The following is a 23,424-nucleotide window of genomic DNA, read 5'->3' as shown; positions in this document are numbered from 1 at the left end:
AGACTGTGTTGCTTCATGAAAGCAGTTAGTTGTTGTAATATATACATTTAAATAGTGATATTTCTGTCACACACAAAAAATGTCCATATAGTATAAAAAAGGGCATTCCTACTGGTCCTGGTGAAGAACAGTGAGGGCTAAGAAGCTTAAAATGTGGTGTTGGGCTAGATTGCAGTCCGTATTTATACTACTGTGTGTAAGAGGACCAGCTATATTTAATAATATCCTTACATATAAGTAGAATGAGCAGTCCTACTATTTACCTTATGTAAATCCCACCACAGGGAGGCAGTGCAACACGATCAGGGCACTACAGACGAATTTCAGGGACTGAACAGAAAACAACCTGACGTTTATTGTGCGGAGGAATATCTTGAGCCCGGTTCTGTGTCTGTGCTGGAGGGCCGTGCACCGAAAGCCTCAGATCTGTCCTGTTCACGCAGGTGTTTCCTGTTGACCACTGGAGCCGAGACTTTGCAAGTGTGGTTGAGGTTTTCCCTGCAATGCCTGCCTGGAACTGGGGAATGGTTGAAAACTGGTATCTCTTAATCCCCTGGGAAAATTACAACTGTATGCCTGCTCATTTTTGGCCAGTCTTAACTACTCTTTCTGCATTGCAATGATGAGAGGTCCTTCATGTTTATTTGGTCCAGAGATAGTTCTAAAAAAGGCTTTTCTTTAAACATAAATGGAAAAGCCTATCTGAGCAGTGATAATAGAATATAGCATAGAATATGTCATGCAATGTATACTATTTGGACTTTAACCCCATGAAGTGAGATACCTGCACTTGTTCTCATTTGCATTCATCCTGTCGGCTGAAGTCTAAACTCTCTTTACTCTTTTGGTATACAATGGAAAAATATAACCATTTCCACTTAAATCTAAAGGATTTGGAAAATTAAACAAAACAGAATCTATTAGTAAAGGAGCTCAAAGAGATATACTCTGAATATTACTTTCAATTATGTATTCTAGAATTCTTGATTTTAAGATACAATTGTAAGTAATATTAGACTTACACTCTAACTAGACTGTGACTTGTATAATAAAAATATGAACATAACATTAGTAGTTCTTATCCTATGAAAACAGGGCCTTCAATTTCAACCCCTCTGCATTGGGTGCCATCTGGTGGCTAAAACTGGAATGACAATGAGTATAGCCAAATTTAAAACAAAAACTATAACTACTTCAAATAACTTACTAGTAGTAAGTTGCCACTGTAGGTGATATTATTATAAGAATCATTTATAAATGGCTATAAATGTGTTTAGTTTTGTTTTCATGTTTGTTACAAAGTATTTCATCAAAATGTATAAACTGTATTAGATTGCTGCTTATTATTATGATTATTAAGTACAGTATGAGCATATCAATTCCAAAGATGGAATGAAACTCCTTATTAAAGCTATAAAACCTCTATAACCAGAGGTTGTGGGGGAAAGCGTGCCGCTACACCCTTCCAATCGGTTTCCATCTCAGGATTGTGGGAGAGTTGACAGATATGCATCTAACTGCCGAATCTGATAGAGATTTATTTTTCTAGGCAACAAGCAGCCAACTCGTGCAAGACCGTTACAATTCCCGCTCCCTCCTCTTTATCTCCACGCTGTGCCTGTGTCTAGTTCAAACGCCACGGCTGCTGCAAGATCACGATTAAGGCTACAAAAATATCTCCCTGAGTTACGACACTGAGATGATAGAAATGCTCTGTTGGAAATAAATGGCTAATTACGGAGAGAGAGAGAGAGAGAGCGAGAGAAAAGCTCCCAAATCAGATATATCCCTCTAATGACTTATTTCATTACCCATTTCCTACTTCCTCTCTGTAACCTTCCCTCTATTACTAGACGCACACTAAGAAACAAGGCAAGTCTTTGCTGCGGCCCTCGTTTATGTACTATTTGGCAGGTTTAAAGGCTTCAGCTACAATCAGTAGAAGTACCAGACTGAGTATTATTAATTGGCACACAACAAAAGCAGACTGACCACCAGAAGCTATCAGTGTGAGTCTCTTTGGCCTGTTTTGACTGGAAACAGGTGTGTCTTGTCCAGGGATGAAGGTTTTCTGTGAGAAACGTTATTGAAGAACATCTGTTGCTTGTCACAATACAAGGCGAATGTGTGCAGCTTCAATCCATCATGATCGCTGTACTTTCCGGTGTTCCTGTGTGCAAACACTGCCACTCTCACAGCCCTCGGAGGCCCGGGCACTGAAAACAGTAACGCAGACGCCCTGTAGACGCCGTACGTCATTTATAGACATAATATACCAACCTGGGCTCCACAAACTGCATCCACATTGTTATTGTACCTAGAAAACAATAGTTTATTCATAGGTATATCATAGGTGGTCTTTATGCCATCCACTAGATATACAATGCACCCTTTAGTATTATTTTTAAGATGTTTTGGATTGGGATATTTCTTCACGATGAGTGTTGTCTTGTATCTTCTGAGGTTTTCCCAATTCCCCCCCAGCTGTATACTTATTTAATTATATTTCTACTATTTACATTATTGCAATATCAGTGTTATTGCTCTATAAATGTGCATTATAAATATTCTAATTGAATAGATGTGTGTTTTGTGTTAACTATGCATAGGCACATGCATTACACATTAAATATATCATCATCATCATCATCATTATAAATAATAATAATTACACTTTATGCATTTATATTTTATTATCACAATTTGTCTTTATAAAACAACCAAACATAATAGCACCAATGTCAGCTTGTGTACATTTGTGATTGAGATTACAGTATAGTTTTCAAGGTACCATTCTGACAAAAGACCTGAGATTATTTTGAACATATGAAACCCAAATCCTTTAAAAAAATCGAAAATAAAGTTTTAAAATAGGAACCCAAGAAAAGAAAAAAAGACTTTTGGGGTAAAAGGAGATGCTGTCTTTCAAACGGTACATGCATTATTATGTTTCACTTTCTTATTGGACTCAAAAACAACCGTATTGTTTGGGAGAATTGTCCAAGACTGAAATGTCTTGTGACAGAGGAAATTAAACAGAAAAGTAATGGAAAGTTTTTGAATTACGCAGCATACAATAACTGCCACTATGATGTGTTTAAGTCTGGGAAATGCAGGAGATCTCACGGAGACATTTGTGTTTACAGGCTGTCGACAAATGACATCAGAATACATTCACCGAATTAAAAGTTTAACAACTTATGCAATATGGACTTCCATAAAACCACACCTCTGCCGCGTACACCCAGAGCAAATACGATGAAGACATGATTCACTAACTTTGATTCTACAGTCCTGTTCAAATAATTCAAGGCGCATTATAACAGAAAGACAGACGGTTCCAAACAGAAATGGCCCACGACATCAAAGCTGTACTTTTCGGTGACGGCAATTGCAATACCTAAAATATTTACAAAATACAGAAAACTTATAAGCAAGCTTTCAAACACAGACAAAATGAAAGCAACTATTCCTAATTAGAATGCATACAAGACGTAGAAAGATCATTTCAATCTGTGTTGTATGGCTCAGTCCTGGGTCAGATGGACAATGCAGTATCATTTCAAATTAAATCAATCAAATGAAACAAACACCTAAAATCACAGCATTTTCCTGGCTGCTTTAAATATGATGCTACTCACTTTACTTTACTCTGAGCTGATATGTCAGATACAAACATTGCACCTACCTTACAATTATACTCCCCTACAATACTTATAATTGACAGGTTGAAGATTAAAAATATATATTGTTATATAAATAAAACCACAAATCAGTTCAGTCTTACAGTACTTCATTACGATGTGTGAAATCAGGAGTTACACACAAAAACTGGATTGAACTCGCTTATATATGACGGTTTGTGTGACATTGTAAAGTTTGTATACTTCGACGATACAACCCTTCTTGTGCTTTGGTTCTAGTAACACACGCTGATAAGACTCGGTGATTGCTGATAGTGTGCCACATGTGTCTCTTCCTTTTAAGTTGGCTCAAAGCTTGTAAAAATGTGCTATAACGGGCGTCTGTTTGATTTGCCGCAGACACTTTCATTCACCTTCCCGGTAATTGTTGCTGAAAAATGCAACGGGCATCAGCACACAGACACAGTTACACCTCCTCTCACAGCTCACTGAAACCACAGGACTATAATACATACACCGTAATGTACAAATGTGCAAATCATTAACCAGGACCACCCTCTCTCTCTTTGTACTCCTGGTGGTGGATTGTGATGTTTGGGATCACCTGCTCGGTACTGTACGTGCTCGAGAGAATTCGCACCCGTCCTTCAGCGCGGCCGCGGTGTCTCTCGTTGGATTTCTAAATGTGCACGGCTTCGTAACACTAGGATTTGGAAAAAGGCCCCGATGGCTGATTTCCTTGCAGCTGGGTGTGTTTGTGGTTAGCAGTGGGTTCTGGGGGTCCCCCTAGGAAAGCAGGAAAAATATATCATTAAAACGAAGCCCAAATGTTTCTGGTTTACCACCAGCGGCAAGAGTATCTTCTGGAAGCTGGGCTTTGGGAAACTAAGGCCGGCTCGTACCAGACTCCCAAATGCTACCCAATTAAAATAACTGTCTGGAAGTGAGTGTTGGGCCAGCTGGAGAAATTGCTTTGGACTGCCTTGCCGATCCCTCAAAACACCGCCTGGATTGACTTAGAACAGGAGCCTTGTCTGTCCTGTCGGGCGGGCAACGTGTGCCGTGGCGCTGGGAAGCTTACCATCCGAGCAAGCTGGCCCCATCCAGCCGAAGGCACAGATGCAGTTTCCGTTGCGAGAGTTGCAGTGCCCCTGATTGGTACATTGGCAGGTCAGCAGGCATCCAGGTCCGTAGCGATTACTTCGACACTCTGGAGAAAGAGCCGGGCATTGTGGCAGTGAAGTGAACAACTTATATATATAAATATAAATAATGGATATAATAAGAGATCCTTCGCACTGAAATGGCTGGTTTTAATCTTCAGTGGCTTAACCAATCACATTTTAGTATGAATATGACAGGGGTGTTGATAGAGAGTCTGAATACTGAAGAGGAAATTACATAATAATAATAATAATAATAATAATAATAATAATAATAATAATAATAATAATAATAATTGCCTTACCTTTATCACACCTGTCTCCGGTTCTACCCGGCGGACAGAGGCATTTCCCGGTGACGGGGTGGCAGGGTCCCGCTCCGGCACAGTCGCAATGTTGCTGGCACCCCTCACCATAGCTGCCCACCCCGCACACTGCACACACACACAGGGCACAGCAGGCATCAGTCTCCAAAACAGGGCACTGCCATCAGACATTATTGGTTTGGCTGCAGACTATGGTTGTGATTTGGCTGAATTTAGATAATTAGGCCTTAATCTGGCACTTTATGTAGTGGAGAAAACTATGGCAACGAGAATGACATGTACACATACAAGAAAATGCACCAGAATTTTTTTGGGGATCAAATAAGCATTGCCTACTAGTTTAAATACCTGTAATGAAATATCTTGGCCTGCTGAAATAATACCATACGCGATACCATCGCGCCGTATCCGTTCAATCTGGACATCTGATTGGCTGCAGTGTAAAATAGACTGAAGTCATTATTGAAAACTAGCCCTTACCTTTCTGGCACTGGGAGCCGTGAAAGCCAGCCGGGCACAGACACTGTCCGGTCACCGGGTCACACTGGTGGCCGTTCCTGCAGTCGCAGGGGCGGGCACAGTACAGGCCATAAAACCCAGAGGGGCATCCTAAAGGAAAACACCGATACAAATTAGACATGGCAATGAGGTCATTTATAGTTTGTTCATCCATGCATATGCCACCCCACTGATGTAATAATCGCAGTACCCAAGCTGGGCTTGCGTTGGCTTCTCTGTGGACCCAATGCAGGGTCTGAGGATCCTGGGAATCAAAGCAGTAATTCGTAGCTATAGCGGCATTTCTGAACCATCTGGTCCCCCTAATCTTTATAATCACTTTGGATAACATTCAGATAAAGGGCTTTGCAATAACATGTCTCAGCCTTTTGCAACAGTGTAATGTATGCAAAAAGGATATGATGCCTACCTGTAATTTTATTATTATATATATATATATATATATATATATATATATATATAGTGGGTGAGGTATATTTTATCGTTTAAATTCATGCTTTTAAGAGTTGGGCAGTTTAGGGGTTACGCCAGGAGTGAGCAAAGCATTATGGGAACTGTAGGAGGCTTTCACATGTTTCTGTGATTTTCAAATATGGCTGCCTACATAGGAGGTGACGTAATTGTTACATAAACATCAGTTTCGCCTTTTAATGATCCTCGTTAAAACACAAAACCAAACAAAGCATCTTAATAACACTGCTTGGTGTTAACACGCTGTTAATAAAGAATGCGTCTAAATGTGTCTGTATATCAATACTCAAGGGAAAATGAGGTTGTGTTTTAAACAACATTTATCTGGTTAATCTTTAGATACATATACATACAGATATTTAAATACAATTATTATGCATTTTATTTTTACAGGCAAAGAGAGACCTCAGAAGAACCGTCATATAGTGGGATGTCTACAGGTATGTGGATTTGTTTTTTAATCCATTTAACCGGAAATGTTATATCAATCATGTTTAGAAGTAACAGAGGGAGTGATTTGTTTAATACTGCTACACAGCCAGGAGATGACATAAGAATACAATCAAAGCACAGACGTGTCCTCACTGTGTTCACAGGAGTGTCCATAGAAACCCTCCGAGCATCGACAGCAGCCGGTGAATCTGTCACAGGTGCCGTTATTCTGACACGGGCAGTCCAGCTCACAGTTCGCGCCATATGTACCCCCAGCACACTCTGAAACAAACCCATGCAAACATTTAATCAGTCTAATGGCATGTGCATCTCTGCCTTGCTTGAAGCACACATGATTTCTGATTCTGAAAAGGGAAAACAGTGAAAGTACCCCTCTCACAGTACTGCCCAGTCCATCCCAGTCCACACGTGCAGCTCCCATCCCCTGGGTTGCACGTGGCGCCATTTTGACAGGAGCATCTCTCCTGGCAGTTCAGTCCAAACCGACCTCGAGGGCAGGCTGCGGAGAGGGCAACAGAACTCAATGAACAAGATGACAACTGAAATAGGAGATTAAATATTGACAAGGTTAAGATAATTCCCTAGAATATATCAGCTCGGATGAATGGGTGGTCTCCGGGCTGCAATGACAATGCTCTGCTGTTTAATCCATATTTATTATACTTAACAGCATTGTGCTTAATCTTGTTGCATACGATTAATTTATTCATGTACGGTTTACGTATTGCTACCCTAAATACTTACGTCTGTACTTATATATAAATAAAGAGACGCTTTTCTTTTTTTTAAGCATTAGCTCATTAGGTGGTTTAATGTGATGCCAGAATTGTTTAGTTTTGGCACAGCAGTAAACTAATAACCGTGATTGCTTTGATCGTTTACATTCTGAATCTGAAAGAGTAAAGAAATCATTTTTGATTGCTATTTTATTTGCTTCTTTGCCAAACGCACCAACGTGCAAGAGGTAACAACAGCCAATTGCAACATTGTCAACTTGAAGCATGAACTACATCCATGAAGGACACAGTTCTCCACAGTTCTGATACCATTACATGCCAGAAACATGCTAAGGAAGAATTCTAGAAGCTTTAGTGTGGAAATACGTGTCTCAGCCTGCACTGGAACTATCATTTAACTTCATGATTAACAATATAGTGTTAGTTCTAGTGCTTCTGAAAAATGCAGTTTCCTTCAAAGAGTTGATTTATACCACCCTACTATTGCATATGCAGGATTGTATGCTATTATAACCTAAGCACTGCTTGTTGGGAATATTTTATACATATACATATACAATAATAACCTTCCGTGACGCACTATTCACTGAACACAAGTAAAGGCTTTCGCTCACGATGACAGAAACAATGCCGTACCATGTTGGCAAGACTGCCCTGTCTTGCCAGGCGGGCACATACACCTTCCTGTCACAGGGTGGCACTGTCCTCCCTCACCACAGGAGCAGAGCAGGGCACAGTCCTTCCCATAGCGACTCTCTGGGCAGCCTGGAAAAAAGACACCATCTTTAGTAATAACGGATAGTGAGCACGTTATGTATTTACATGCTTTATCTATGATAACGGGGAGCGAATGAGTCGGGACATAGAAAGCTCTCATTAGAGCGCTGGAGGACTTACGAATGCTGCAGTCGGCCCCCAGAAAGCCCGGAGGACACTGACAGGTGCCGGTCATCGTGTCACAGCGCCCCCCGTTCTGACACTCACAGCTCTCTCTGCAGTATGGGCCGTAGGTGCCCTCTTCACACCCTGGCAGGAAAGAGTTCAGTCAGACAATCGGATTCTTCCTTTAGAAAAATAAGTGATTAACCTCTAAATCTGACTCAAGCTGACAAACGATGTCCTCTGGGATAGAAGGTAACTCTTACTGAGCTCGCAGCCGTTTCCATGATACCCAGGTAGGCAGGTACATTTCCCTGTGGCCGGGTGGCATTGCTCGTTGCTGCCTGAGCAGTGGCACGGCTGATTACAGTCCTGACCGTATGTGCCGGAGGGACATGCTGAAAAGAGAAGGTGAAAGAAGAAAAACAACGCTGTGAAAAACTAAAGCTAAAACCAAAAAATAAAATATTTGCTTAAGTTATTCAGCAAAGTGAGGTAAATATAAGGAAAATGAGTCTGGACTGAATAAGTACAGTAATTATATTATGTGAGTCTGCATACTGAATGATTAGGCTTTTGCGAGAGGCCAGAATGACCATGTTTGTCTTGGCAGTTTCATCGCTAACAATGATCAGAGCAAGCAAGCAAAGCGAAACAGAGCCAAATGGCATGTTCCTACTTTCTTCGCAGCCATTTCCTGTGAACCCCGCCGGGCAGCCGCACTCGCCGGTCACGTGGTTACAGGAGATGCCAGCTGGGCACTGGCATCGCTGGGCACAGCCATCGCCAAAGTACCCAGGGAGACAGGCTGAAGGAAAACCCAAGAGTAAGGGACAATCTTTTAATAAAACACATTTACACATCTTTACAATGTCTTGTCACAGAGCAATTCCTTGGTATGACCTCATTTCCATGATTTAACAAATGTGTAAATCCATTACAAATAAAAACAAAAATAAATGAATCAGAAATATATTTTTCATTCTTCTTTCCCAGATACAAATACTTTTACTGGCTGCATTCATTTGATCAAATAGGTTTTTGCTTTGTAAGAATCTGCTACATTGCATATAGTACCATTATATCTTACAATCATTTTATTGTGGGCTGAGAAATAAGAAAAGGCAATAGAACGGCACGGTACAAATCTATCTATATATTAACCTCTTAGCTTCAATTAGGATGTTTGCATTGTCTTATCATAGTTACACAGGTGTTCTAAACCACTCCTCCGGAAGGAACGTCGTTAGTCACTCAAATCTACATTCAAATTCCTCAGCATGTCTGTGTGTGTCCGACACGTGTGGGGGGAGGACTCACATTTGTCACACCTGCTTCCTCTCCAGCCCGGGTGACAGTGACAGAGGCCTGTGATGTGGTGGCAGGAGGAGCCATGGTCACAGTCACATCTCTCCTCACACTGCAGTCCATGGTAGCCCTCGGCACAGGCTGCAACACAGCAGTCAACACGTCAGGCTTTAGTTACTGTGTGAGATTGGACAGGTGCCACTGTTCTGCCAAATGAACTGTTGTTGAGAGGGACCATTCCTTTATTGACATCTAGAAAATAAGTATCCTCGTTTATGGGGAAGCAAATATTACTCCTGTTGGACAGCAGTTTAATGTCATATCTGTTCTTCCCCATATAAACCGTAGCGAAATTAATTTAAGTCTAGAATCATGTTCACGTTCACATATGCACCCTGATTTCTGTGTGAATCCAGCTGCAGAGCTCACATCATTGGTTCGGGCTGTCTCTGCTCAGACGTTGTTTGTGTTTTAGTTTTCTCCGGACCCTTTTCCCACTGTCACCCTACAATGTGCCAAGAATGCAGACGTCCGTTATTTTTACCCGTTTCACACAGATCGCCGGTCCAGCCGGGGCGACAGATGCATTTTCCAGAGTGCCTGTCGCAGGTCCCGGCGTTCAGACATCTGCAGGTCTGCGTGCATCCTGCCCCAAACTTCCCATTTTCACACTCTGACAATGGAGACAAAGGAACAAATAAGATCAAACGCTCGGGGGGGGGGGGGAAGTTTACAGACAGACAAAGTGAGGATGTGTTTTGTTTTCGAAGGCTGTCAGCGGATGTCTTTCTCCAAGGCGGCTCCCATGTTTCTTGGTGCTTAAAGACTAATCTGCAAAGTATTACACAACATCACTACAAAAGGCACCTCAGCCATACCATAAACTTACACGTGAAAGCAGCTGAATTAAGCTAATCTGAGGAAACTATAAAGACTGGTTACTAAATCGCAAATAAATGCATTACATTATAGAGCAATTATTTAAATTACAACTCCAGTACAGTAAACCATTACCATTATTAAACTTATAGATGAAATACAGTACACATACAGCACTATAACATAAATCACAGGTGAACTGCAGTACCTGGTAGAACACTTTTCAGCATGTGCCGTGCATTATGGGTATGATTTTAATTGTACTATCTGCAACATTTTCCACCAGTGTCCATGTTCTATCTTTGTTCGTTTTCCATGGACATTAAAATAATTTATTCTGAGAACTGCTAGGAGCAGTAAGAGAATGACAAGACATAGCATGTAGAAACAGGCCTACACACGTTTGAAATAGCAGTAGAAATAGCAGACTGACCCAATTCACAGGCAACACCCATCCATCCCTGGGGACACAAGCACTGGCCTGTAATTGGATCGCACGAGCCTCCGTTCCTGCAGAGACAGTGCTGCACACAGTCCGCACCGAAGAGGCCAGCAGGGCAGGCTGAAGAGAGACACAGCGTTACACAAACACACACAAACTGTCTGTATTACAAACTCACTAAACATCTCACTGAAGGGGGACTAGGCTGTGTATGTTTTGGGACTCCTTTATAATTGTTAACATTATTATTATTATTTTTTTTTATGGAAGGAAAGGCGCAGTTTGATAATGAGCGACAAGAGCCAAAGGTTTTGCAATCACTACTACTGCTGTAGATAATGCTAAAGTAATGGAAAACCTTAAATCATAGCGCTAACATTTCACTGGCGGGAAAACCAACTTCTACAAACTTCACAAAAGTTCATACCACATTATGGTGCGTTAGGATTCTGCCCTACTTACCCTCCTGGCAAGTACTTCCTGTCCACCCTGCAGAACAGTAACACTGACCGCCGATGTGGTCACACTTGGCTCCATTGTGGCAGCTGCAGATTTTACTACAATTTTCACCATACTGGTCTCCTGGACAAGCTGAGACGACAGGGAAACAGTCCGATACGTTAACGTGACACTACAGGGGTGAGATATGGTCGCAATACTTTACACGTAGTTGTTGTAAGGAAGAATATTGTTGCTGACCAATTTATTTTTTAAGCCCGTCTGAAAGGATTGTGGGAAAACTCTGCATCCCTAATTTGAAAAAAAGCATTTTCCTGGTCACCCCCTAGAATATATCTTCATAAACACGTGGATATATTTATCCTAGAGTTCCTCCAATTTAATAATGCATGCCAGAAGGGTTTGTCCCCGGACCAAAAGACTTGCAGTGTATAATTACAGACGATTATTATGAACACGTTTGCAACATATTTCAGGAAGGATCCATAAAAGGACGAGCTCTCCTCAAGCAGCCTGCATGCTAATGATGTGAAATCTTTACCCTGGTTACATTTGGTTCCCACCCAGCCAGGAGGGCAGTGGCAGGCTCCTGTGATGTGGTCACACTGGGCACCGTTTCTGCAGTTGCACATCTGGCGACAGTCAAGGCCGTAAAAGCCATCCGGGCACGCTGCAAAGCACAATAAAACATCCCTTAGATCAAGCCTGTGACAGTATGCTTGCAAACAAAATTAAAAAGACGTTTAGTATGTCTACCACCTACGACAAAAAACAATAAAACGTAAACGGAATTGCGCTCTGCTTTCCAGTTCATTTAAGATGCATCAGCAGTAATTAAGCGATCTCATATACCACATCTGCACAGAGTCAGTGGCACATCAAAGCTAAGAGTCCACGGCGCTCCCCTCTTCAGAAGAGGAATAAACGCTAGTAAATTGAACACCTGCTGGGATGCTTCAGTGCTAATGTCCAGGTTCGAAAAAGCACCACAAACAAACCACATTACTGGGCAAACGTTTAATGTGATGCCTATTAGAGAAGGTATTTAAAAGCAAACAGATTAGCTTTTAATATCGAAGGGTTTTTGATATGATTGTAGGCACAATCTATTTGGACCGTTTAAAAAGATTCTACTAACACACCAGAAGTACAAATGCCTTTTTGGAAGACACGACTAGACTCCTGACAAACCCCTCTCCATGCCGTATTGTGCTCTGTGAGAGTACATGTCTGAAGCTGGCATCATTGTAAGTGAGTATCTCTTCCCCTCGCTCTCAGACACCTTGTTCCAATTGCCCTAATGTCAAACATTTGCAGTCATCTGCATACTTCGGGGCTTGTTTGGTTGCTTTGGGGATGTAGTTGTGGCTTTTTCACAGCTCTCGTACCATCTGCACTGGCTCCGTTGTGGCTTTGCAGTTAAAGTGGCCAGCTGGACGTTGGTTTTTCATTAAAGGGCGTCCGACAACTATGCTGTAATGTATCCAGCTGTGGAGTCGGGGCAGCATTAAAGACAGCAGGAAACATCTGTGCAAAAACTGCAATCCTCGTTGTTCTTCTGTGCCTCCTGGTGATCTTAAAAATGCCAAATTGTCTGTCTGTGCAGCAAGTAACTGGGAATGGGTTTTACCCCCCACGGCACATCTAGGGTCAATGTTTTTGCTGCTCTACTTTTGATGATTGAAGGAATGGTGTCTGTGGTAACTTAGTCACCTGCATTTGTGTGTTAAAATCCATTTGCGATTTCTGGCATCTGACTTCAACAAAGGTCAATGCTCACTGGCCTTGAAAAAATGTTCAGTTTGAATATTTGCCTTGGAAGTTAATGAAATCCATGGATTTTATCATGTTTAGAGAGCCAGTCAGTACATGAATCTATTCACATCCTTGTTATGATTCACTCACTAAGACATTTCAAAAATTACTGTTTTTATCAGTGTCTGCATAGGTTTCTTTAAATCTATGAAATAATATTTAACTAACACTTCCAGGTATTTGGCATTAGTCTTATTAAAGAGAAAGCATCCAATAAAAAAATTAAATGATCTTTTAATTTCACAAATCTGCATACCATTCTGTTATCTATATAAACATAGATCTATACAAATGTTATAAAATACTGAGTTTTAAAAATACTTCGTCATAGCAGAACTGGGTAACCTGTGTCTTTTATGAGTGTTTTAACATTGTTAACCACAAGAGGGAGCACTTGAATAATTGTACAGTACATTCAGTAAGTAAAGTTCATTAACTGATAATTTGCATTAACTGCAAAAATCATTGACTGACAAAATCAGCCATTATGAAGTCTGTTTGGAAAATCAATATCAATTAAAACAGTATATTTAAAACCTCACTAGAATATAAAAAGGGGCATTTAAGATGAAAGCATTACAAAGGAATGATTCAATTTCAATACAAAATTGAGAAACCCAGTTTAAACAATAAAACATGTATTCCTGTCCTACTATGTTCTATATCAGCCAAAGAGTACTGCTGGCTGATATCTTTATAAGGCACTATAAGTATTACTTGATGAGTCTACATTTTTCATACTTATTTATTTTTGCTGAAAATAACAATTGAGCATCTGCAGAAGTAATCTGCGTCGCTCTTCCACATTTCAGCAACCACATCTCTTCCCCTTAAATGAAAGCGCACAGATATAGTCTTCCCCGGTTTGCAAAGTCAATTCAAAGCTCACGCCCAGCGCTGGGACGCACAGACCGTAAGGCTCTCAAACATTTCGAAGTTGTTTTGAGTTTCTCTGCCTAAACGCTGCGACAGATCTTAGACCACTTTTACAGCTCTTGTGGGTTCCCAGACTAAATTGCTGGTTGTTATATAAAACTCCCAGCATGCCAAGGTGCCAGTGGCCGAAACATATGATGTGCCAGACTCCTAAAGAAATCCACTGGTGGGAAGGGATGGCAGATTATTTCCAGATCTTGCAAATACAAGATACTTAAAAGCCACACAGGCAGAACACAATTGGTAAATCCCTACACTACTTATTAGTCTCTCTGACTTCTAAATAAGGGTGTCTGAAGAAATCCCTCCAGCCCAGGACAGGGGAATCGTTTGTGGACGGGACGACACATCCACATCTCGCCATGTCTCTTTTACTTTTGACTGAAAAAAACAGATACCAGCAGTATTTTGAACGTGTTGGGATTGAGTTTCATTGAGATTAGAATACTACACGTCCATTGCCCCCTCCTGTCTCCGGGCCACTAGGAACAAGACGGTGACTTACGTCTCTCACAGAAGGTGCCAGCCCAGCCGGCGGCGCACGTGCAGGCCCCGCTCACATGGTCACAGGCGGCTCCGTTCTCGCACCGACAGCTGAGTTTACAGCCAGGACCGTAGCTACCCGTGGGGCACTCTGGAAGAACATGCATCAGGGAACGTTATAATACACGCAGAGGCAGCACATGTTTGAAGATCTGGGTTATGCTGGTCTGCGGTTGATCTGGACAGCTTTTCACAACATGCAATTCCACAGAAGGCCTCCTGGTGGTAGCCTTTAACCGTAAATGTTTCCAGCAGTGATTTAACCGGCTGCCACTTGAGAGAATGCGTGGGATGTAGATCGAAGGAAGTATTCCATGAAAAAAAACTCGAGCATGGCTCCACATCTTGAGAGAGACATGCATACACCTGCAGGCCCACATCATCACACATTTCTCCCAACATCACTCAGCCTGTCTATGGGAATCATTCTGTTTTGCTCTGAAAGGCATTTCAAAAGATATCGGAAGAGATCTCCCAGTTTTAGTTTTTCTCCAATTGTTGTTACGTGAATCAGGCATGACTCCACACGCCTGAATGAAGCTGGACACGCCTCACCGTGCTGACAGCGCTCTCCCGTGTAACCAGCCTCGCACAGGCAGTGTCCGGTGACCGGGTCGCAGCTCAGATCCCTGTCCTCACACTCGCACTTGCTGGAGCAGTGCCGGCCCCAGTACCCCGGTTCGCAGGCTGAAACAAAGCACGGCATTAACTCTCGACTCCTGCCTTCATTAACACACACAAAGTTCTCACTGTGGCTTGATACTGAAGAGTTATAAATAGGTTAAATAGGTTAAAAAGACAAACAAACATAGATGTAACAATTGAAGGTGAGGTGTGGACCATTGAGTGTGTAAGCCATCATTCTGACCTCATGTGACCTCGGCTTCAACTTCCTCTGCGTAAAGTTGTCACTTGTTAAACAGGCTGTTTCTATAGCTGTGTAGGTGTGTTCTGTACGATAAAGGCACGCCATAATGCAGCTAAAGAGTTGCTAATTTTGTGTGACAGCTCTATTTCAAAGGTTACGAATTTGTTGACGCCCCAAGTTTTAAATAGAAATCCATTGTTCCATTGTTTTATTAGCTTTGCAGTTACGGTTTTAAAATCAGCATTTCCACTCCAACTCACGTCTTTTGCAGTCCCGTCCAGTCCAGCCTGGGGGGCATTCGCACTGCCCAGTCCCAGCATCACACTTGGCATCATTATCGCAGCTACAGAGCAGCAGGCAGCCAGACCCGTAATACCCACTGGGACACGCTGAGGAACAGGAACGCACGCACGTAACGCAAGTAAACAATAGCATGTGATGTGTTTTCTTAGCCTGCCAATCATTATTTAAGTTGAAACAAAAAGTAAAAACCAATAAAGAAGTGTTTTGAGAATGCAGTGTTTTGAGAATGCAGAATAAAATCTCTCCAATATCAGAATCCTGCACTGGGTATTTATTCGGGGCCGATTTGAAAGTTGTATCACTTTTGCGACGGCAGGTATCGTTTGTTTGGGTGATAAACCTATTTTTACAGATCAATGTCTACTGCACCTACTTAAACCATTTTTAGGCAGCGCTTCACCGATCCTCACCATTTTCACAGGATTTCCCGCTGAACCCAGGGGGGCAGTCACAGTTGCCTGTTTCTTTGTTACAAGTAGCTTCGTTTTCACAACTTCCACACAGGAACTGGCAGTTAATACCCCAGAGACCTTCAGGGCAGTCTGCAGAAAGAGAGTTGACAACAGTTATGCTTACACTGCACTGCAAATAGCCAAGAAAACTAATGCAGGGACAGTTGGCTGTGGTTTTAAGTTCATGGAACCTTCTAAGGCTTACGATGGCTTTACACAGATGTTCTAAACATAAAAGATGTTTATCAGGACCTTGCAAACACATTTGCACATATCCCTGCACATGCTGTGATCCCTAAGTCATCTGGCAAGCAACTCATATACAGAAGCCCATGTAGTACAAATGATGTCGCTTACGGTTTCCCAACTCAACTTTGCATCCAGAGAACTGTCTCCCTTTCTTACAAATATGGAAAAAGTCAAACTTCCAACGGAGGTTATCCTGGAAGAATGTGGGTGTAGTGTTTCGTGCCAACAATAACTGTATATGTATTACCTGTCAATGGGTATGTTCAGACTGTCATCATCCTTTATTTATTTATTTTATGAGTAGAAGAAAATTAAGAATGCTGTCAATAACCCACTCTGAAGAATAAGACAATGGCATTTTTCTTCCTAAACCTCTGGCTTTCAGATGCATCGTATTTCTCCATTTGAGAACTGTGGCTATTGGCACGACATTAACGTCCTGGCAGATGTTGGGAGCAAAGACATCTGGTAGACAATGTCTCCTCTGCTCTTGTGACTGTGTCAGGAGGAAGATGACACCGTATATCTCCACCATAGAAATGGTACCCTGGAGTGATTTCTCTGAGGGCCCTGAAGAAGCTGTACATTAAAACAACTGAAGATGTGCAAGATTACTTCAACTTAAGCAGTAAGGATTCAGTGGATATTACATTTTTCCACATAGTCTCTTGGCTAAACGAAGGTGTGAAGCTTGGTTCTTTCTCACCTGTCTCACAGGCTGCGCCCGTTTTTCCAGCAGGACAGAGGCACTGGCCCGTCCTGGAGTCACACTGTGCCCCCCCACAGTCACAGGCCTGTTGGCAGTTCACACCAAACTGTCCTGGGTCACAAGCTTTGGGAATGACAGAGGCAGTTTAGACATGGCAGAAATATTAAACAGACAATAGGACACATTGTGGAGTGCTATTGGCTTAGTACTTTACATGTTGACATACAGGCAACAACAACAGTATTTCAGTGCCACTGATCTTTTGACTTAGCTCCTTAGTTTAGTTTCTGGCAGAAATCTTTCTAGAGAAGTGCTTTTAAGTGCAAAGGTTAGCATGCAAATATATGTATTATCCTGAAAGACTGTGGGCAACAAAGCCTTCAGATTGAGTAGCCCTGGGTTGAGTGGCTTACATTTAAAAGCCGCACTTCATATCAGAAGCTTTAAAGGCTTGCTGCTTCAGGAACAGTTATGTTCTCCTCACCTTAAAACATTATTTGATCAGACATGCTGCATGACAAGGGATGTCTTTTGTCATTCCTGGTTAATTAAGCTGTGTGTGGATTTCTAACAATTACAGTCTTGTTTACATAGCTAACTGAGGAAAACACCATTGTACACCAAACAAAACCTCATTCGATTGCTCTTAAAGAGGTGCTGTGTTTTTATAGTAACCTGTACTGTGTCTATAAATATGCAACAGAAAATGCACTTCACTCTTTAAGTGAAAAACTTTAATATGATCTGTATCTGAAAAGCATAAGAGAAAGGCTTATCTTTTAATAGGCAGACGCCTTTACCGCTTTATATCTCAGTCTCCCAGAGAAATGAAACAAAAAACAAAAACAAAGATATATGTTTTGTTTGCTTTAAAACTGAATCCAAAAAAAGGGATCTGGCCAAAGCATTAAGGCCAAACCCCTAAAGCTTTCTTTGATCTACTTTGGGGAAATTGTAGTATAGCAAAAACAGAACAGTAAAACATTATTTAATAACTCAAGCCCTCCCGGGTTCAAAGTCCCTAAAGCTTGAGTGGATGCAATTTTCCAATAGCAAGCAGACCGAGAAACCAGGAATAATCTTTAAATGCTGTGGATACTGGGAACCACCATAACATGCAATACTACAGTATTGTACAGTAAAGGGAGACTTTTATCCATATATTTATATTTTGTACTTAATCCAATTATATCAGCATGGAATAATGCATGGCTTTTTGTGCACTTGCAATAGAATAGTGTAAACGCCCCACAGATAACCTTCAGATCTGCACTGTGACTGTAATCTCGTTCGGCGCACTGTTCCCAGATACTTACCCAGGTGGCACCTCTCCCCACGAAACCCAGGAGGGCACTTTTGTTCACACCGCCCGGTCTGATGGTCACAGGGCACACCGATGGCACAGTTACACCTCAGTTTACAACCCGCTCCGTAGAATCCGGTCTCGCATTCTGTAGAAACATGATTGAAATCAATATGGTAACAAAGGAGTTCAACCAGTGATGTAGCTTTACTCTTTTCCAGGGGGGAAAGCATTGGTAAGAGAAATCCCAACTAAAGACAGTACCTTTCTGGCACTTTTCTCCCTGAAAGCCAGGCCTGCATTCGCACGTGCCGTTCCTGGCGTCGCATCCCAGGGAGTTGTCCACCACACAGTCGCACTCTTCTGAGCAGCCAGCTCCATGCGCCCATTTGGGACATGCTGTTGGCCAGAACACAATACTCAGTTCACCTTCTTACAGGTTGTGAAATAGAGGTGTTTCTTTTATGAACACGTAAGCTAGGTCATCCAGAGGTTATGGTTAAGGCCTTCCAGGATATACCTGCTTTTTCACTGGCACCTGTGTTGCCCTGAATAAATTACTGACCCCCTCTGTATATCCTCAGTCAATCTATATGTCAACCAGGTCCTAATTAAATCAAATCCAGCCAACTCAAATCTTAAATTACAAACCCTGCACTTGAAGGATACATCTTCTTTCTACCAAATGGAAACCCTCCATCAAGTACTGGGCTTCTAATTAGGCTAATTATAACCCCAGGGGGAAGTGGGTAGAAGATTAGTCTAATCTGGGTTTAGGTGTGATAAGTGACTCAAAATGCACCATCATGGATGCATAGTTCACCCCGATCTCTGAAATCACTGAGGATAAAAGCGTATGCTATAGGATTAACTATCATTGTGGCTATAATTCCTATTATTATTTGTCCCATGCTATTATATAACACTTCTATGAACTGCTATAATATTTTACAAATATTTGTAACATTAATGGCCACTTACGTAAATGGCAGAAGCGTCCATAAAGTCCGGGGTCACACAGACAGGCCCCGTACAGCCTATGGCAGTAGCCATTGTTAGGGCAGTTACACTTCCTGTTACAGTGTCTTCCAAAGAAACCCTTAGTGCAGCCTAAAAGAAGTGGTTAAGACAAAATGAGAAACACATTTATTGTAGTTTCAGTCAAAATCGAGGCAGCATATTTTAGAAGTACATTTTTAGAAGTACAGAAAGTTGTTGTCTTCAGTCGTTCTCGAATGAATGAAACATTACTCAAAGTGAAACATGAGTGAAACTTTTTTTCTAATGGGAAACCGTAGAATTAATCATCAGTGGACGTTAGTGCTAAATTTTAGACTGCAGCTATGCAGTTTAATAAAATCTCAATCACCAGTATGGAGGAAAAACATATAACATGGGTCCCCAAGAGAAGAATTAGAATTCTGTGTCAAAGATTTGTTCATATAATAATAATAATTAATAATAAAGTCCGTACCATCCTCGCAGAACTCTCCGTTGATTCCAGGGGGACAGCGGCACTTTCCAGTTACGGAGTGACAAGACCCTCCGTTCTGGCACTTACAGATTCCGTTGCAGCCATTCCCAAAGGTTCCCTGAGGACATGCTGTGGATGAAAAGAAAGCTGTGAGCAAGATGTTGGGTTTCTTACAGTGTCTTTGTGCAGAAACTCAATAACAATACAAGACTTAATTACAGGGAGCATGCTTAGGCCCTGAGGACAAGTGAGTTGAAATTGGTATAGATTTTATTGCTTTCAGTTTATTCTGAAATAAACCTGCAGTTAATTCATTTTGAATTCTTAAAAATCTTTAGTTTTAAAATGTTTTTTTATACCTGGAAATGTTATGTATTTATCTATCATAACCATACTCTTAGCGACTTTGCAAAAAAAAAAGTATTTTGTCGGCTCCCGAATGCCAAAGCTGAAAAACAATATTCGGATATCTTATACATATGATTTGACTGTGTTCACACAGGCAATAATCTGAAAGTAATTTAGGAAAGCCCAGGGCAAATGGACTCTATAAGAAGTCTACAATATGGAACTGTATATTTATTTAAATTCAGTAGAGGCTCCACTGCTCTTGTTGTGAGTAATATGCTTTCTTTCATATTTATTTTTTTGTCCTTCAAAATGTTTTTATTGAAAAAAAACTCATAGCTCTAAGACACAAGAATGGATGTGATACAATTCAAGTGCTTTTAAGTCTTTGTTGTGTCAGTCAAGCTCAGCCGTCCCTCAAGCGATGGCTGATTTTTAATCATATACATGACAGGAAGTCTTCAGCTGTACACCAAAGTATTAAGACCGCGGCTAAAAGAAATGACTAGCTGTAGGAATCGGGTTATAGTCAGCCTTGTAAAATGTGGTTTATGTAATATGGACAGTTCCATATTACTGTTTCAAAATATCATCTAACATCTGGTTTGACAATGACTACTGTGTCCAGCTGAAATATTGACATGGTACAACTGAGCAGGGGAGGGACTCACAGACCGAAACAGTCATTAATAACCGTAGGGGAAGATTCTGTTGCATTTCATAGGTTGTAGGCCTGTTTAGAGAGAGTGCCTATAGTGGTGGCACCTGTTAAAAAGAACTGTGTTTCTCAGTAATTGTTTTTTCTCATTTCGTGAGTGTTTCATCACACCAGGTTAAATCACACCCTGTAAACAGGACTCAGACGGACACATGTGCTTCACGCTCTTACTCTCATTACAGATGAGTCCTGTCCACCCGGCCGCACAGTCGCACCCGTCCCTCTCCGCGCGGCACAAGCCCCCGTTGGCACAGTCCTCGCAGCTCAGACTGCAGTCGTCCCCGAATGTGTCATCGAGACACACTGAAACACATCCAGAAGAAGCTGGGTTTAAAACACGTTGGCCCTTCTGGAGATATCACCACATTCAATTTGATTTCAAGAAAAACAAGAAATTAATCAGGAATGTCTCTGCAATTTCACTCATTAATATTAAGAAGCAAAATCAGAATTTTACAGTAGGAAGACTGAAATATACTTTTAAAATGCACCTAAGAGTCCGTGTCCTGGTTAAATATACAATTCAATCCCTAGAGATGCTCTGACAAGCGCCAACAGGTAGCTCGCTGTTGTGAAAGCTATATACTATGGCCTAGTTCCTCAGTCAAATTAGTCAAATTCAATCATTATTACTGGACTGGTGCTCCTGAAGGACCACAGTGCATTCGTGATTTCACTCTGGCTGAAGCTCTCAGTTACTTCATTAATCTGATTATTTTATCCATTACAATATATTGGGCTGGCTGCACAGGCCCAGATTAGCGTTAGTCCAGCTCTAGTCTTAAAATATTATTTTGATTGAAGGGGCACTGCCTATATAAGACTTTACACCCTTTGGAGAACTATGAAGTTAATTAGGTAATCAGGCCATTGAAAAGATAAATGGATGGGAACAAAATTCAAAAGATACTGCTGCCCTCTTATGAACTGGCTTTGAGACACCCGGTGTGAAGGGACGACTCTTCCCCTCCTCCATGTACCGATTTTGCTGATGAGAGACAGTTCTCCTCTGACATCCTGGTCCTCCTCATAGTCATAGGCAGGGTGCAGGGCGGCCGTGTAGTGCAGGAGCTGGGGGGGGCGGCGGAACAGCAGGTCGGGCAGACGCACCACCTCCAGCTCTTCCTCTTCGTCCTCTAGGTCGTCATCGTACAACGCTGGAGAGAGGCGGCCATGGTTAAACACAGTGACAGGTTTTACTCACCATTTTTGCCAGGTTCAAAGCAAACCCGGAGTTCTCAGGCAGTGTTCCTTGTCCTTTTGAACATTAAACATGGGCCATGCAACCCAACTTAACGATGACACTTACGGATGCACGTCCTCCGGTCAAAGTCCAGTCGGTAGCCCCCCTGACAGGAGCACTCGAAGGATCCCAGGGTGTTGGTACAGACGTGGTCACAGCCAGAACTGTCAGACAAACACTCGTCCACGTCTGAAAGCACAGGACCACGGATGATATTTCCATATCCAAGACATGGTGAATTTAGAGATCAGACATGATGACAATAATAAGAGAAGTAACGTAATTCCCTTACCATCGCACTCGCAGCCGTCGAGATTTATACTGTACCCGGCCTTACAACTGCACTCGTAGCCTCCTGGGTAGTTTTTACAGAACTGGCTGCAACAGGCCTCCCCGCTCTCACACTCGTCGCTGTCTGAGAAGCGGGAGAACACACTGGCATAATTTATAAAGACCTATAATGTTGCACGACAGTGTCTGTGTTAACTGAACAGCCCCATTAACTGTAGGTGTTGTGCAGAAAGGTCTGGATCCTTTTCTTTGGCCTAGTCCATTTCCCAGAGCCTGAATACACATTTGAGAAGAACATTACTTTTTATATCTCCGTTTTATGGGGCACTAACCTGTAAAGACACTCGGAAGAATAGACTTTTTTGTGCATTTATCATATCGGTCAATGCCTACAAAGATAGTTTGTTTAGTCTGAAGAATGCCTGCAGAGAATGAATGATTGTTCAGGTCAGTTCTAAAGTATACAATTGCAGCTGAAACTATTCACCCCCTTCATCTGCAACAGTCATTTTCAGTAAATCATTTCATAAATGTTCTTAAACTTTACTTTACATAGAATAAATGTGTATACCGATGCAGCTCTGCCTGTCCTCATCTAATTGGTATCCTTGATTACAGGAACAGAGCGGCCCATTGGTTGTGTGCTCGCAGTGATGAGAGCAGCCGCCATTGTTCTTCTCACAGCTGTTGACGATCTCCATTTCAATACCTGTGGGTGAGAGCGGAATTAGAAATGCAGTCATTCAGATGAACCCCTCTAGTTCTGATGGCTAATCCAGAGCGTACTTGAATTAAATCTCTAATCGCCTCCTTTGTGATGTCTGAGGACCTGTATGCAGAAGTCTTCATTCATTCATTACTATTACTAAAGTAAAATACAATATCAATTCAG

The 23,424-nt window shown here is 41.8% G+C and overlaps 1 protein-coding gene across 1 annotated transcript in view; it reads right to left on the bottom strand.

The window, feature by feature from the left end:
* Positions 1-2,674: 2,674 nt before the first annotated feature.
* The window catches only part of egfem1 (EGF-like and EMI domain containing 1), a 63,389-nt gene continuing 42,639 nt past the window's right edge, over positions 2,675-23,424 (bottom strand). The window contains exons 10-38 of the mRNA XM_066709685.1: positions 23,104-23,241; positions 22,534-22,656; positions 22,308-22,430; positions 21,979-22,155; positions 21,170-21,301; positions 19,933-20,061; positions 19,440-19,568; positions 18,723-18,857; positions 18,472-18,606; positions 17,153-17,278; positions 16,156-16,287; positions 15,703-15,831; positions 15,130-15,261; positions 14,537-14,665; positions 11,822-11,950; positions 11,284-11,412; positions 10,813-10,941; positions 10,045-10,173; positions 9,513-9,641; positions 8,872-9,000; positions 8,459-8,590; positions 8,211-8,339; positions 7,950-8,078; positions 6,947-7,075; positions 6,709-6,837; positions 5,614-5,742; positions 5,113-5,241; positions 4,726-4,854; positions 2,675-4,430 (exon numbers count right to left, since the gene is read on the bottom strand). Of these exons, the coding sequence (XP_066565782.1) occupies positions 4,348-4,430; positions 4,726-4,854; positions 5,113-5,241; positions 5,614-5,742; positions 6,709-6,837; positions 6,947-7,075; positions 7,950-8,078; positions 8,211-8,339; positions 8,459-8,590; positions 8,872-9,000; positions 9,513-9,641; positions 10,045-10,173; positions 10,813-10,941; positions 11,284-11,412; positions 11,822-11,950; positions 14,537-14,665; positions 15,130-15,261; positions 15,703-15,831; positions 16,156-16,287; positions 17,153-17,278; positions 18,472-18,606; positions 18,723-18,857; positions 19,440-19,568; positions 19,933-20,061; positions 21,170-21,301; positions 21,979-22,155; positions 22,308-22,430; positions 22,534-22,656; positions 23,104-23,241 (3,761 nt within the window). The 3' untranslated portion in view covers positions 2,675-4,347. The remainder of the gene's footprint in view (positions 4,431-4,725; positions 4,855-5,112; positions 5,242-5,613; positions 5,743-6,708; positions 6,838-6,946; positions 7,076-7,949; positions 8,079-8,210; positions 8,340-8,458; positions 8,591-8,871; positions 9,001-9,512; positions 9,642-10,044; positions 10,174-10,812; positions 10,942-11,283; positions 11,413-11,821; positions 11,951-14,536; positions 14,666-15,129; positions 15,262-15,702; positions 15,832-16,155; positions 16,288-17,152; positions 17,279-18,471; positions 18,607-18,722; positions 18,858-19,439; positions 19,569-19,932; positions 20,062-21,169; positions 21,302-21,978; positions 22,156-22,307; positions 22,431-22,533; positions 22,657-23,103; positions 23,242-23,424) is intronic.

This window comes from Amia ocellicauda, chromosome 7 (genome assembly GCF_036373705.1).
Source record: "Amia ocellicauda isolate fAmiCal2 chromosome 7, fAmiCal2.hap1, whole genome shotgun sequence".
Classification (NCBI taxonomy): Eukaryota; Metazoa; Chordata; class Actinopteri; order Amiiformes; family Amiidae; genus Amia; species Amia ocellicauda.
This window is presented reverse-complemented; position numbering and strand designations above follow the sequence as displayed.